The sequence below is a fragment of the Camelus bactrianus genome, chromosome 9 (assembly GCF_048773025.1).
Source record: "Camelus bactrianus isolate YW-2024 breed Bactrian camel chromosome 9, ASM4877302v1, whole genome shotgun sequence".
Classification (NCBI taxonomy): Eukaryota; Metazoa; Chordata; class Mammalia; order Artiodactyla; family Camelidae; genus Camelus; species Camelus bactrianus.
Window position 1 is genome coordinate 51850197 of NC_133547.1, and position 13478 is coordinate 51863674.

At 45.3% G+C, this 13478-nt stretch overlaps 1 protein-coding gene and 1 long non-coding RNA gene across 2 annotated transcripts in view; one reads left to right on the top strand and one right to left on the bottom strand.

The window, feature by feature from the left end:
- LOC105079825 (polycystin-1-like protein 2) overlaps positions 1 to 13421 on the top strand; it is an 88478-nt gene extending 75057 nt beyond the window's left edge. Inside the window, exons 36-43 of the mRNA XM_074370367.1 lie at positions 13 to 340; positions 2328 to 2461; positions 3977 to 4104; positions 6497 to 6657; positions 9804 to 10014; positions 11126 to 11227; positions 11749 to 11880; positions 12959 to 13421. Coding sequence (XP_074226468.1) covers positions 13 to 340; positions 2328 to 2461; positions 3977 to 4104; positions 6497 to 6657; positions 9804 to 10014; positions 11126 to 11227; positions 11749 to 11880; positions 12959 to 13120 — 1358 coding nt within the window. The 3' untranslated portion in view covers positions 13121 to 13421. The remainder of the gene's footprint in view (positions 1 to 12; positions 341 to 2327; positions 2462 to 3976; positions 4105 to 6496; positions 6658 to 9803; positions 10015 to 11125; positions 11228 to 11748; positions 11881 to 12958) is intronic.
- LOC141578644 (uncharacterized) overlaps positions 1 to 13478 on the bottom strand; it is a 112679-nt gene that overhangs the window by 77004 nt on the left and 22197 nt on the right. The window contains exon 4 of the long non-coding RNA XR_012509212.1: positions 4230 to 5164. This is a non-coding gene — a long non-coding RNA (uncharacterized LOC141578644). The remainder of the gene's footprint in view (positions 1 to 4229; positions 5165 to 13478) is intronic.

Below are 13478 nucleotides of genomic sequence, written 5' to 3' on the forward strand. Positions count from 1 at the left end.
TTTCATCTCCAGGCTTTATCACTGACGGGAACTCCAAGCTGGTTGGCAGTGCCCAGTTTCGTCAAGTGAGGGTCCAGGAAAGCTCTTGCCCTCTTGCCCTGCAGCTGCAGGCTTCTCTTGATGGATGCCGTGCACCATATTCCCTGGATGTTGAAGACCTGTCAGACTATGGGGAAGGCTGGAATGCCTCCAACCTCAATAGCAGCAATGACTTTTCCCAGGCTTGGCAGTACCAGAGCCAGAGCCAGCACAGAGGGTATCCCATCTGGGGCAAACTCACTGTGTACCGAGGAGGAGGTTACGTGGTCCCCTTGGGGACTGATCACCAAAGTGCATCAAGGTAAGTTCACATGATTTATATGCAGTCGAGGAAAGACATTTGCTTGAGTCCAGGTCTGATTGGCGGGTGCAGCCTTCAAAACAGGACTGAGCCAAGCTCACTCATGTCATTGCGGGGAGCGGCGGGGAGATTCAGAAGCATTCAGGTCATATTTTCAGGTCCCGGGAAACTGTACAACCTCAGAGTTGGAAAGGGAGTCCTGCTCCAGCATTCTCAGCCTGGTAGGCCTCTACTAGAGCCAGTACAGGGATGGGGAACTGAGTACCACACAAAGCGTCCACCACCAGGCAAGCAGGAAGGCTCTTAACCTTAATCAAGAATTACGCAGGGTCTAAGGTTTTACCCTACTCATAAGCCGACACACTAGCCTGTTACTGTTTCATAAGTTCTGGCAGAAGACACAAGACTCTTGGATCAGAGACAAAGTATTTTATTACTCACAGAGCTTCACAGTGGTTGGAGTCAGTATTCCAGAAGGGTCAAGACAGATGCTTGCCTATGTGGTCAGTTACAGTATCACAGAGGAAAGCTTGGAGCATTCAGTTTCTATAGCAGCAGAAGCAAAGAGTACTCTTTGTCTGAAGGAAGACATCACCTCCTCCTCGAGGTTGTTCACTGCAGACTAGGCCCTGAGACGTGGCCTGGGTAAAGCCTGGCCAGGGCCTTGCATTACTGGAACACTCAGCACGAATGTGCAGGGACACTCAGGGCCCATGCAGACTGCCTCTCCCAGCATGTTCTGGAGTCAGAGAGCCCTAGGTTTGAAACCCTAGCACTGCTCCTGTTAGTTTTGTAGCCCCAAGGGAGTTAGTGAACCCATGTGAACCTCAGTCTCCTCCACTGCATTATTATGACACGGAGGAACACAGATAATAACAAACCCCAAGGGAGAACAACTGGCAGGGGTCCCCTGGGATTAAGGACAGGCCAGGAATAGTCTATTTCCACGTAAGAGGTATCTTCCTGCTACTTGGAACAACTGACTCTCTCTCTCCTTCTATGTGTCAAGCAGGACACAGACCCACCAGAGACAGGGCATATTTTAAAACAGGGCCATCATTACTGCTCTAAGTAATAACAGCTGGTATCACTACACATGTATTTCCATTTTCTTTTCACAATGATCCCAAGGCACCCATGTTAACACCATTGTAGATGGGGAAACTGAGGCGTGGAGAAGTTATCAGCTTCTCCTTGAGGCAGCCAGGATTAGAACCCAGGATGTCACTCTGGCACACGCTCTGTTCACGACACCCGTGAGCAGATCTCCAGGAACTGGTCTCATGTGAACTGCCAGCCCAAGAGGGACCTTGACAGCTGCTGCCTGCCTAACTCCCTGATGTTCTGTGCAGCTCCTCCAACACTGTGGTCCTCAGACATGAAAACGCGTCACGTACAAACTACTATGTATAAAGTAGATAAGCAGCAAGGATGTACTGTACAGTGCAGGGAATTATCGCCATTATTTTGTAATAATTTCAATGGAATAGAATCTAGAAAAATACTGAATTACTATGCTGTACACCTGAAATTAATACTGTAAATCAACTATACTTCAATAATAAATAAATCAAATTAATAAACAGATTATGTTTAAAACAAATCCAGAAAATCATATCATAATCCTTTGGAGCACTCATCAAAGCACAGATCCCCAGGTCCCATCCCCAGAGTTTCTCACTGGAGATCTGACGTATAGACTGAGAATCTGCATCTCTAACAAGTTCCTAGGTGATGCCAATGCCACTGGTCTGGGGATAACACTTTGAGAACCTCTGGTTGAACGGCCAGGAGACCATAGGTGCCAAAACATTGCACCGTAGGATGGGAAACTGGCCACTCCCAGGAGAAGCCCTAAAGCCCTGTGGTCCTGGGCGTAGAACAGAGGCAGGGGGAGTTTTGACAGGAAGCCCTGGTCTCCTCCCTGGGCTGAGGGCCAGGGAGCCCCTACCTATGGAGATGCCCCTAAATGCCCTTCTTCGCACAGAACTCTCCAGTATCTCTTTGACAACACCTGGCTGGACACCCTGACCAGAGCCGTGTTTGTGGAGTTCACAGTCTACAACGCCAATGTCAACCTGTTCTGCATCGTCACTCTGACCCTGGAGACTAGTGCCCTAGGTGAGCAGGCTTGCCTGTGAATCCATCTGCATGTTCCAGACCCCAGACAATCCTCCCTCTGGGCTAGGGAGGGCTAGGGCTCCTGACACAGCTAGGCTGGGCCACCCCCAGGCCAGAGCCCCAGGGCAAATGGTTGTTTGGGAAATTCAGGGATGGGTCTTGGTGCTCCCTGAAGGCAAGGCTTCAGGGCTGCTCCAGCCTCATTCCTGGCTGCCTGCACTTCTCACTGGCCTGTCTCACAAATCGTCCTAAGGGGACCTAGTTGGGGTCTGGAGGCAGCTCACAGTCTTGAGTTTCCCACTCTACTGGGGGTGAGGGTGGGGGGCTGGCAGTGAAGGGCAGGGGAAGGGGTGACCTGGTAACAGCTTCACCTAAAACAATATTTTACAACTTGCAGTACCTTAGTCTACACTGCAAAGTTCATTTTATATCATATTCCAACACACACACACACACACACACACACACACAAGTATAAATAACTGAGACAAAAGCTTCAAAAATAATTCCCTTAACTCTATTTTGTGTTCTATTCTTTCTCCCCACTCCCTGCCTTCCACCCTCTTTTAGTGCTAATCACAATCTATTGAAAACACTGACTCTTCAGCTAATAACGAATCTTCCTAAAACTCAACCACCTCTTCTTTAAAAATAAAACTTTTTAAATATTAAATTACATTTTTTATAAAAGCAATATTTGTAGTTTTTTAAAAAATTTCAGAACTGTGTAAAGTAAAAGGGCTTCAAGTTCCATTATCATTCCCCACTGTCAAAAGTTTCTTTCAAATCCTTTTTGGAGGATTTATTTGTATTTCTTGTGATATCCTATTTCTTTCTGCTATCTTCTTGGCTGTTTAAGGTCCTCTTAAACAACTGCCTCAAAACACATCTGTTTAAATTATTTATTTCTACAAATGAGAAGTGCGGCGTGGGTTTCTGGTCTGCTTGATTCAGCAGCCTGCTGACATTAGCAAGGACTCGGGTTGTCTGCATCTCCCCATTCCGCTGTTCTTCAGATTGGCTTTGTCTCTGTACACGTTAGCCTTACTATCAAATTGGTTTTTAAAAAATCATTACTAAAAAATTATGACAATACCAAAAACAGTAAAAAAGGAAAAGACACAAACGGATAAAAGATAATTCAAAAGAAGGTTGATCTCTTTAGATGAAATGGCTTTCACTGAGCCAGCTTGGAGTAAATAAATGGATGTTAAGGAGGTGGGTGTGCTGTGGCTGGAGGTGACTGAGTGCCCAAGGGCCAACACCAAAAGCAGAGGGCAGGAGGAGGGTCTTCCATAGCAGCTCCCTTTGTCCCATTAGATGCGTCCACTGTTTCCAGCCTCCACCTTGTGTCTCTGTTCAGTCACTTGGGTGTGAAGGGCCTTTATCTTCGCTCCTGCCCCCAGCCAGCCCTCAGAAGGGCTTGATTTTGCTTCATCTGACTGATGACTTACAGTCAGAAGAGGTGGCTCTGAGCAGTGGCTGTGGGTGAGCAGAACATGCTCTGCTTTGCAGGAATCTTCTTTGCACACGCGCACCTGCAGAGCCTGCGTCTGTACCCCTTCACCGATGGCTGGCATCCCTTCGTGGTAGCAGCAGAGGTCGTCTACTTCCTGTTCCTCCTCTATTACATGATTGTGCAGGTGAGGGGTAGACTTGTGGCTTCATGCGCAAAGGAGGGAGGTGGTCACGTGCCAGTTCCCTCTCCCACCCCTTCCCTTTTCCTTGAAGGGGGCCTGAAAAAGGGAGATGAAAGGGTTCTACTCACCTGTATGCCATGGCAACCTTTCATGTCCCCTGCTGGTCCTGAGGGCTGACCCAGCTCAGGCACCTCTCAGGAACTGAGACTCTGAGGACAGTCCTTCCTGGGTGATCCCTGGGAATTAGGAAAAATCCCCTTTGCCATCTGTACCACCATGTTACACAATGAAGGAGCAGATATTGATAATGAGAATGGCTTGAGGATGCTGGGAACTCATCTAAAGTGTGTTATAAGCCCTGTCCCTCCCATCAAATGCCAATCAGACACCTTAAGGGGCATCTTAGGCCCCATTCCCTGCTCAACAATCACTTTAAAGCAAGGATGATACTTTGAGTGCTGCTACAAGGCAGGCAATGTTCTACGAACCTTACGTGGATTTTCTCTTTTCACACCAGGAGAAATGTTCTATTAGCTCCATTTCACAGAGCCGAAGTCCAGAGATGTTAAGTCATTTATCCAGGGTCTGACTCCTGACCTTGACACTCAACCCCTATACCACAACAGCCACCAACCTGGATCCCACAGGTCTCTAAGCATCATCAATTCAAACCCACCAGCCAGCAGTGATCTAATAGCAACTTAAGTACCTGCATTTCTCTAAGAACATCAAAGGAGGCCATCCACCACCCATCTCTGAGCTTCTTCCTCTCCTCTCCACTGCCCTCACACTCTGCCTGCAGCTGCTTCAGAAAGACTTTCTCTGAAGCCCTTAAATCTTTCTCAGAATGCTGCTTAAGTGTTTAAAGAATCTTCCCCTCGTTCCACCCCTTTATAATGGAGGTGAGCTTAGCCTCTTACCAGTGAAACACCAGTCCTTTTTCTGTAAGAATGGGTAGGAGGAGGGAAGTGGAGCAGACTCAGAAGATTCTCTTGAGTGGAAGGGAAAAGGAGGGGAGGGAGGCCCAAAACATGCACAGGAAAATTGTTTCCTACTGTGACATCTGTTGGGAAAGAGAATTAAAAACAGCCTCTGCCAATCCAGAAAATCTCTTCACAAAAATAGAAGAAAAACCTACTTAAATAAAATTATTTTTAATCATGGTAAATATATTTAACATAAAATTTACCATTTTAACCATCTTTAAATGAACAGTTCAGCGATATAAAGTACATTCACATCATTGTACAACCACCACAATCATCCATCTCCAGAACTTTTCTCCTCTTGCAAAGATGCAACTGTTCACATTCAACAATAACTTCCCACTCCCCTTAAGACAACAACTTATATAATTGAATAAGCATTAAACCAGAATACGGTGCTCATCTCAGGCAATCCGATAAAGAGGTTGCAAAGGAAAAAAATCTCACCCTTGAATATCTCCAGAAAGATACAACCCATTACATACACATTCCTAAGATAAACATTAAGGAATACTTAACAGGACTTACAGCACCATTTGTCCCACTAGCCCATCCTAAATTCACCTGGTAATTGGGGTGGCCACCTGAGTTTGCTAACTGCTTTTACCAAATGAAAAAACAGACTTCTATGTGTACAACAGGAGGAAGTCTTGCAGTGTGGAGCCAGATGTCCTGCGGTTTGGCTTTTACCCTCCCAGGGAAACTGGGAGATTGGCATGCCATCTTCCTTGCATACATTCAAAGAGGTGGCTCCCTCGTCCTTGAGAAAAAAATTCCTGAGCTATAAAACTGACAAGAGGCTTGTTTAGCTTTTAAAAATATTACATATATCTCAAAGAAGCAGAGAAAGAATTCACAATTACGAGTTTTCTAACATAAATGCTCTAACCACAATCAACTTTTGATTTGGAGAAGTTTCTCCAAACTTTGTTCTTACTCAAAATATCTATTGTCTATTAGATACTTCTGATACTTCTGTCATTTCTTTCCTTCACAGTTTTCTCCAGTAATAAGATCTTCCTATGAGCTCTGTAGAGCTGAAAATAAATATATTCTTGAGTTAAAATAAATAAAACAAATAAATGCTCTACAGGCAAGGGGGATCTTTCCCCTTCCCTACCCCTCTACTTCTTTGGCATCAGAGATTAAATGGTTTTCCTATTAGGTACTGTATTTACTTTCACATACCCCCAAATCCTGCAGCCCCGACTGATGATGAGACCAGGTAGGTTCCAAGCACAAGGTTTGGGAGAGGCCACTGGTGCTCTAGGCACATGGTGCCAGGGCTTTGAGAAACCTCCAAGGATCCGGTAAGCCCCTCCCAGAGGGTTCATCCTGGGTGGTGGTGGGGATACCGTGGGGGCGGTTCTGGCCACAGCCATTGGTAGAACCTCTGGCTCCTTTCCCAGGGCAAGCTCATGAGGAAGCAGAAATGGTGCTATTTCCGCAGCAAGTGGAATCTTCTGGAGTTGGCCATCATCCTGGCCAGCTGGAGCACCCTGGCAGTGTTTGTAAAGAGGGCCATCCTGGCAGAGCGTGACATCCAGCGCTACCGGAAACACAGGGAGGAGTAAGTGGCTCTGCCTCAGTCCAGCTCCTACCACTGATGCCAGCTTCCTCCAGCTCTGTGTGGCCCAGGGGGGCTTTTGAAATTTTGCTGACCCTCAGAGGATCAAGGGTCACTCTTTAAAAAATAATTATAGCAGTTAGATTCAGCTTTGGGGCCTGAGAACTCTTTAAGACAAAACAGAACAATTATCTTTTGCAAAGCATAGAAACATATGACACCTTGTTAAGGTCCCTCCCAACCTTTTGGGAAGGGTCTTTGACAAATATTAGTGCCCAGTCAACCCAACTCTGCTACTATTTACCAACTGTTCACTCTGTGCTATGCAGGATGCACTAACCCATCCCCATGAGAACCAACGGAGGTAAATGTTATCATTACCCCATTTTACAAAACAAGAAATTAGAGAGGTAATGCGACTTCCCCAAGGCCACACAGCTAAAAAGTAGCAGAAAAATCATTTAAACCTAGTTTGTGTGTCTCTGGAATTCTAGTCCTTATTTTGAACCACTGTTCACTGATTTTATATAGATCTAGCTAACTTTTATTGAATTATTGTTGGATGCCATACACGGTCATAAAAACAGCACTTTAAAAGCAGTATCTCATCTACTTTAATCTCCTCGAAGCTTCTAAGAGATATTATCCCTTTTTTAATTGATGTATAGTTGATTTACAATTTTGTGTTAGTTTCTGGTGTACAGCATAGTGATTCAGTTATTCTTTTTATATTATTTTCCATTATAGGTTACTACAAGGTATTGAATATTGTTCCCTGTGCTATATAGCAGGACTTTGTTGTTTATTTTATATATAGTAGTTAGTATCAGGAAATCCCAAACTCCCAATTTATCCCTTCTCACCCCTCTTTCCCCGCTGGTAACTGTAAGTTTGTCTTCTATGTCTGTGAGTCTGTCTGTTTTGTAAATAAGTTCATTTGTGTCCTTTTCTTAGATTCCACATATAAGTGATATCATATATTTGTCTCTATCTTTCTGACTTACTTCACTTGTATGATAATCTCTATGCTCATCTATGTTGCATCAAATGGCATTATTTCATTCTTTTTTATGACTGAGTGGTATTCCATTGTGTATATATATATATATATATATATATATATATATATACACACATATATCACAATTTCTTTATCTAATCGTCTGTTGATGGACATTTAGGTTGCTTCCATGGCTTGGCTATTATATATCATTCCTTTTTTACTGAGGCAGTTGAGACTCAGAGAGGTTAAGCTGTCTGTGCAAGGTCACACAGCAAGGAAATACAGGGCCTAGAATTTGAACTCAGCACTCCACCCTAGACTGTCTCATTCATTTAACAAACCAGCACTGAGCTCTTCTTTGTGCCACATTCACTTGCCAAATACATGACAAAACTTCACCTTCCCTAGAGGCTTTCTTCCATAAAAATGTGTCAGTATCAATCAAGTTCTTTGAGTTCAGAAATTATCAGAACTTCTGTTTTTACTGAAAGTTCATTATAAACCTTATGCAGAACAGTTATTTTAAAAATGTAAAGACATTTTAGCTCTTGAAGGGATCTTCTAAAAGATGTCCCTGGAGGCCAAATCCAGTTTACCACTTATTTTTGTAAAGTTTAATTGGAACACCACCTAACTCACTCATTCCTTTACAAACTATAGCTGCTTTTCTGCTACAGCTGTAGAGTTGAGTTGAGTCATTGGGACAGAAACTGTGTGGCCACAAAGTCTCAAATATATGCCATCTGGCCCTTTACATAAAAACTCCGTCAACTCCTGCTTAGAGAACAAAGCCTAAAGTTCTAAAAGTTAAGAACAGTGAGTTTGTTTTAGGTCCTACATGACTGAGATCCCTGACAGCTATCTCCACACTAGCCAGACCTTATGATTCCTTACAATGACCTCAAACATGATTAATTCTTGACACCCAAACAGATAGGCTTCTTGCTCAGATGGGCTGTAAAACAGTTTTAAAGCAAGAGAGTTCTCTTTTCACACTTAGAGTCAGAGATCTGCCACTTTTGATAGAAACCTGAGCCTAGTTTAGTATTACATAAAACCTTCAGTTGAATTTGATTATTCAATTAACCAAATTAACTTGGTTTGTGTTTATTTCAAAAACTCGTAAATTTTGTTTCCTTGTAGGAATAGATAAGCCATTTAAAGCCAGAGCTTGAATTCTGAAAGTACTTTTTAAGACTAAATTATTTGCTTCGAAGAGCCCCCCTTTAATCCAGTGGGTCTCAGGCTGGCTCCTCAACAGAATCATCCAGGCCACATCCCAGACCTACTAAATCAGGATGTCAGGGGTGGGGCCCCAGCACCAGTATTTTTAATGTTCCCCTGGTTATTCTCACATGTAGCCAAGGTTGAGAACTGTGCTTTAATTAGAGCCAATTGCCACCATAAAGGAGGGCTTACATGGTTATTATTTCCATATATATGAGCAATTAAAGAGAGGGTTAGGTTTTAAAAGAGGCACGAGAAAGGTGCTCCAGGAGCCAAAGAAGGAAACCATCATACATATTGGCAGCCCTGTTCTGTTAAAAGGGAAGATTCTGGAAGGCAGGAAATTAGGTAGAAGGATGGCTTTTACTCAGGCATTATACAAGTATATCAGATGCTTTTACAAACTTGAGATCATATACTTTTGTTCCATAATCTGTTGTCCATCCATGTTAACAGATATGGGTCTATGTCATACTTAATAACATGCCAACATTAAGACTGAATAAAACATGCAAAGTAAGGCACAAGAGGGGAATGAAGGCAGGGTAGGATGGTGGGAAGAATTTGGACTTTGGAATGAGACATACCTGGTTTTCCAACTCTCATTCTTCCCCCATTGCCATTCTTCTGTAGCTCTGCAGCCATTAACCAAGAATACTAGGTAATGGCCCCATGACCACCATCACCATCATCATCACCCCTCATATCCAGTATCTTCACCTTCACCATGGCCACCATCTCCCATCTCATCATATCCTAGCTGGGGGAACTGGGACAGCTCTATCTCTCAGAACTGTTGCAGGAGTGACAGCCTCTGAGATGATGATAAGTCATTGCTTCTGGGCTGAAGTGAGCCCAGATGAGCTCTGGCTGAGCTGGTCATGGCTCTGAGACTCTGTCTCCCCATTTGGTCCCATAGGGGGATCAGTTTCAGTGAGACAGCAGCGGCCGATGCTGCCCTTGGGTACATCATTGCCTTCCTGGTACTCCTGTCCACAGTGAAGCTTTGGCATCTGCTCAGGTTGAATCCCAAAATGAACATGATCACATCAGCCCTGCGTCGTGCCTGGGGGGACATTTCGGGCTTTATCATCATCATCCTTATCATGCTCCTGGCTTACTCCATCGCAGTGAGTGGCTCCTTAGGGAAAACTTTCCGGGCCGGTCTCCTCAGAAGCAAAGACTTCTCAGTGTTGGAGGGTTGGGGAATAGGCTTTAGGAAGAAAGACCCTGGGAACCTGAGAGAGATGATGGATCTTCTGAGACTGGGGCCTTTTAGCTGGGAGCTCATGAACTGGTCATCCCAAATGGCAGAGGCTAGAGACCTCAGTTGGGTAAGAGCGAGGAGGTACAGTCTCTAAGACTGAAAGGACCAACTGTCTCCCAGTGAAGGAGTCCTTTCTCTACACAGTCTCCGCCTGAATGTGCCAGTTCTCCTGACATCCCAATTACTCAGACCTGCACAGAGCACTGCCTCTGTGTCAGGGGATGCAGAGATGAATTGGGCAATCCCTGTCCTTGAGTTGGGGCAGAGATGGGGGACATGTTTGCAGGCCATGTTGATGCTTAATGCTCTCTCTACACATGAGGCATGAACTTGGTAGGGCCAAAACCATTTCATTCAGCCCCCTAACACGAAGAACATTTTGACAATCACATCTCTTTTGTGACTGAAAAAATTTTTGAACTATCAACTCTCTTTTATCATAAAGTAATGTAAGAAAAAAAGACCCTTTGCCACATCCTAATCTCTGTCAGAACATGCCCCGCCCCATCCTCTCCAAGTCCATGATTCCAACATCCTAACACAAGCTCCCACTCCTCTATGACCCTTCACCCAGTCCTGACCCACTTCCCACTCCAACTCCTTTCCTATTTCTGACCCTGGCCCCACCCAGTCTCTCCTGTTCCACCAGGCAGAAGCAGCCTGTCATTCATCTAACCCAACTCTCTCAGAGCAAAGAGGCTGGGGCCTCAGAGAGCTCAGTTTTGTTACCGAGCCTTAGAGCGGCCATCAGGGAGACCACAGTAGTGGCCTAGCAGTTGGTGCCTGAGCCCCAGGCGTGCACATGCATCCCCTACAGAACTGGATGTGTCCATGCACCCACTTGCAGGCCCCTATGGGTACAGGGCCAAGGATGCAGCTGACCCAGACCAACTCTACTGTCAAACAACAGGCCTGGGGGGGGGGTGTGGTTGCACGGTTTCTTTCCTTGTTCATGAGGATTCTTTCCATAACAGTCAAACTTAATATTTGGTTGGAAACTCCGTTCCTACAAAACTCTCTTTGATGCGGCAGAAACGATCATCAGCCTTCAGCTAGGAATCTTCAACTATGAGGAGGTAATGGGGCGGAGCAGGGGGTATATGAACATCGCCATTGACATGAAGCCTTTATGAAAATTAGGAAAATCACCCCCCTCAAATGCCTCCCCAGTAGATGTCACCCCTTGGGTCCATGGCCTGGCAAGCACAGGGTAACTCTGGACAAATAAAAAGGCTCCCCCTCCTCCAGGCAGACAGTCCCATGCTAGGGCCTACAGCTCACCCTGGGGAACCTTGCTTACAGAAGAACATCAGGCACTGGCTACTCAGGGGAGGGCTGTGCTGGGGGGAGATGCTCCTGGCCCTAGCCAGAAATGGTGCCCAGGCTGGAAATGGCAGCAGCAGGGAGTCGGGAGTGCTGCTCTTTCCCTCTCCTGGGAGCTCAAGAGCACTGCCCATATGCTCAGCCCCCAGGCAGAAGGGAAACGTCCTGGCTCCAGGATCTTCCTAGGTCCAATTTTCCCTTTGAGGGTGCCCAGTCTTGGGGGGCCACTAGGACATAGGACCCCCGGGGATGACTCTGGTTTTCTTCCTGACAGGTCCTGGACTACAGCCCAGTGCTCGGCTCCTTCCTAATTGGGTCCTGCATCATTTTCATGACATTTGTGGTGCTGAATCTATTTATCTCTGTCATCCTGGTGGCCTTCAACGAGGAGCAAAAACACTCTCAGGTGAGTCCCTTTGACCTAGTCTTCAAAAGTCATTATCTTTCAACTAGGAAGAGGTTGGTTGAGCGGCAGCAGATATTAGGGGGGCTTGAGGGGCCACTGTAGCTCAAGGCGTTCGTTTCATGGGAGGGGAAACTGAGGCCCAGAAGGAGGAAATTAACTCCTCAAGATCACGGGCAATGAAGAGCAGACTAGAATCAGGTCTCCTGTTTCCCACGTGGGACTCTGTTCATCACACCAGTGATTCCCAGCTCTGATTGTACATTAGAATCACCTGGGAGCTTCTGGAAATTGCTGCTGCTAAACCTGAGACCAACAGAAACAGAATCCCTGGGAGAAGGATCCCAGCTCTGGTATTCTTGAAATCTCCCCATGTGGTTTGCATACACAGCCAAGGTTAAGAATCTACTGGAAAAATGACTAAGGAAGACAATTTAGGTGATGACAAATTTTAACAATTCATGAAGTGGACAGTCTCCATTCGGAGAACTGCAAAATAGGGTGGAACGCAGAAAGATTTTAAAGGATACATAAAGAACAAGGAAGAGAAAAATAGAACATATCTGATTGGCTGGGGCCACAGAGTCCACTTTGCTTGTGGGGAGAAGGAAGAGGAAATAAGTATAGAACCCAGAGTTGGCCTGCTATCTGGGGACTGGCTGACTGGGTATCCTGCACATCTCGCCAAGGAGAGCCTTTACAGAGATGAAGTCATACACGTTTCGGTTTGATGGGCATCCTGGGCAGGAGCAACTCCATCTTGGGCCTAATTTACATCACGATGTCATAAATGTGTGAGAGTCTTTGAACAAAAATTCCTAACAGCTTCTGCAGGGGGTTTGGAGGGCATTTTGTCATTCTCAGCGCAGGGGAAGAAGGAACCCTCCGGGGATAAAGGCAGGAGCAAACACCCTTGAGGTTCCCAGAAGGAGGTCAATTTCAACACAAAAGCAGCTCTAAACAGCAAAGTGACTTGGGCAGGGACCAAACTGGACGATGAAACCATAGTTTCCCCTGATAAAGAAAAGCCCCCAAAGAGAACAGTTCTACGTAAGTTGCATGGTTCTTTCTTCCTCTGCAGCTTTCGGAAGAAGGAGAGATCGTTGACTTGCTACTGATGAAGATTCTCAGTTTCCTGGGCGTTAAATGTAAAAGACAGGAGCCTGGAAGCAGCAATGAGCAGCCCGAGTTGCTGTCAGAGGCCCTGCCCCCTCAACCTGTATCAGCTGTACCCCCAATTTAAGGGTACAAGTTTAAGCTGTTGGTCCACGCATGATCATCTGCAGAGCAGGGGAAGGCCATTGCCTTGGGCCTGTGCTGACCAATGATTCTATAATCTCTCCAGGTCAATATTTTACTATGTCCATAGAAGACTTACCAAGCCCGGCAAGTAAAAAAAAAAAGAAAAAAAAACCCTCCATATGTACATACAATCGTCACTACTGTGATATACTATTCAAATATATTTCCTCCTAGAAATAAAACAAATATTGTCTGGAGTTCAGGGGAAAAAAATCTCTACAGACTAATTATTTCATCTTCTTTGTCGGTCAGAAGTTGCCTTTGAATGATTCTAGTTCAGGATTTCTCAAACTGTGTCC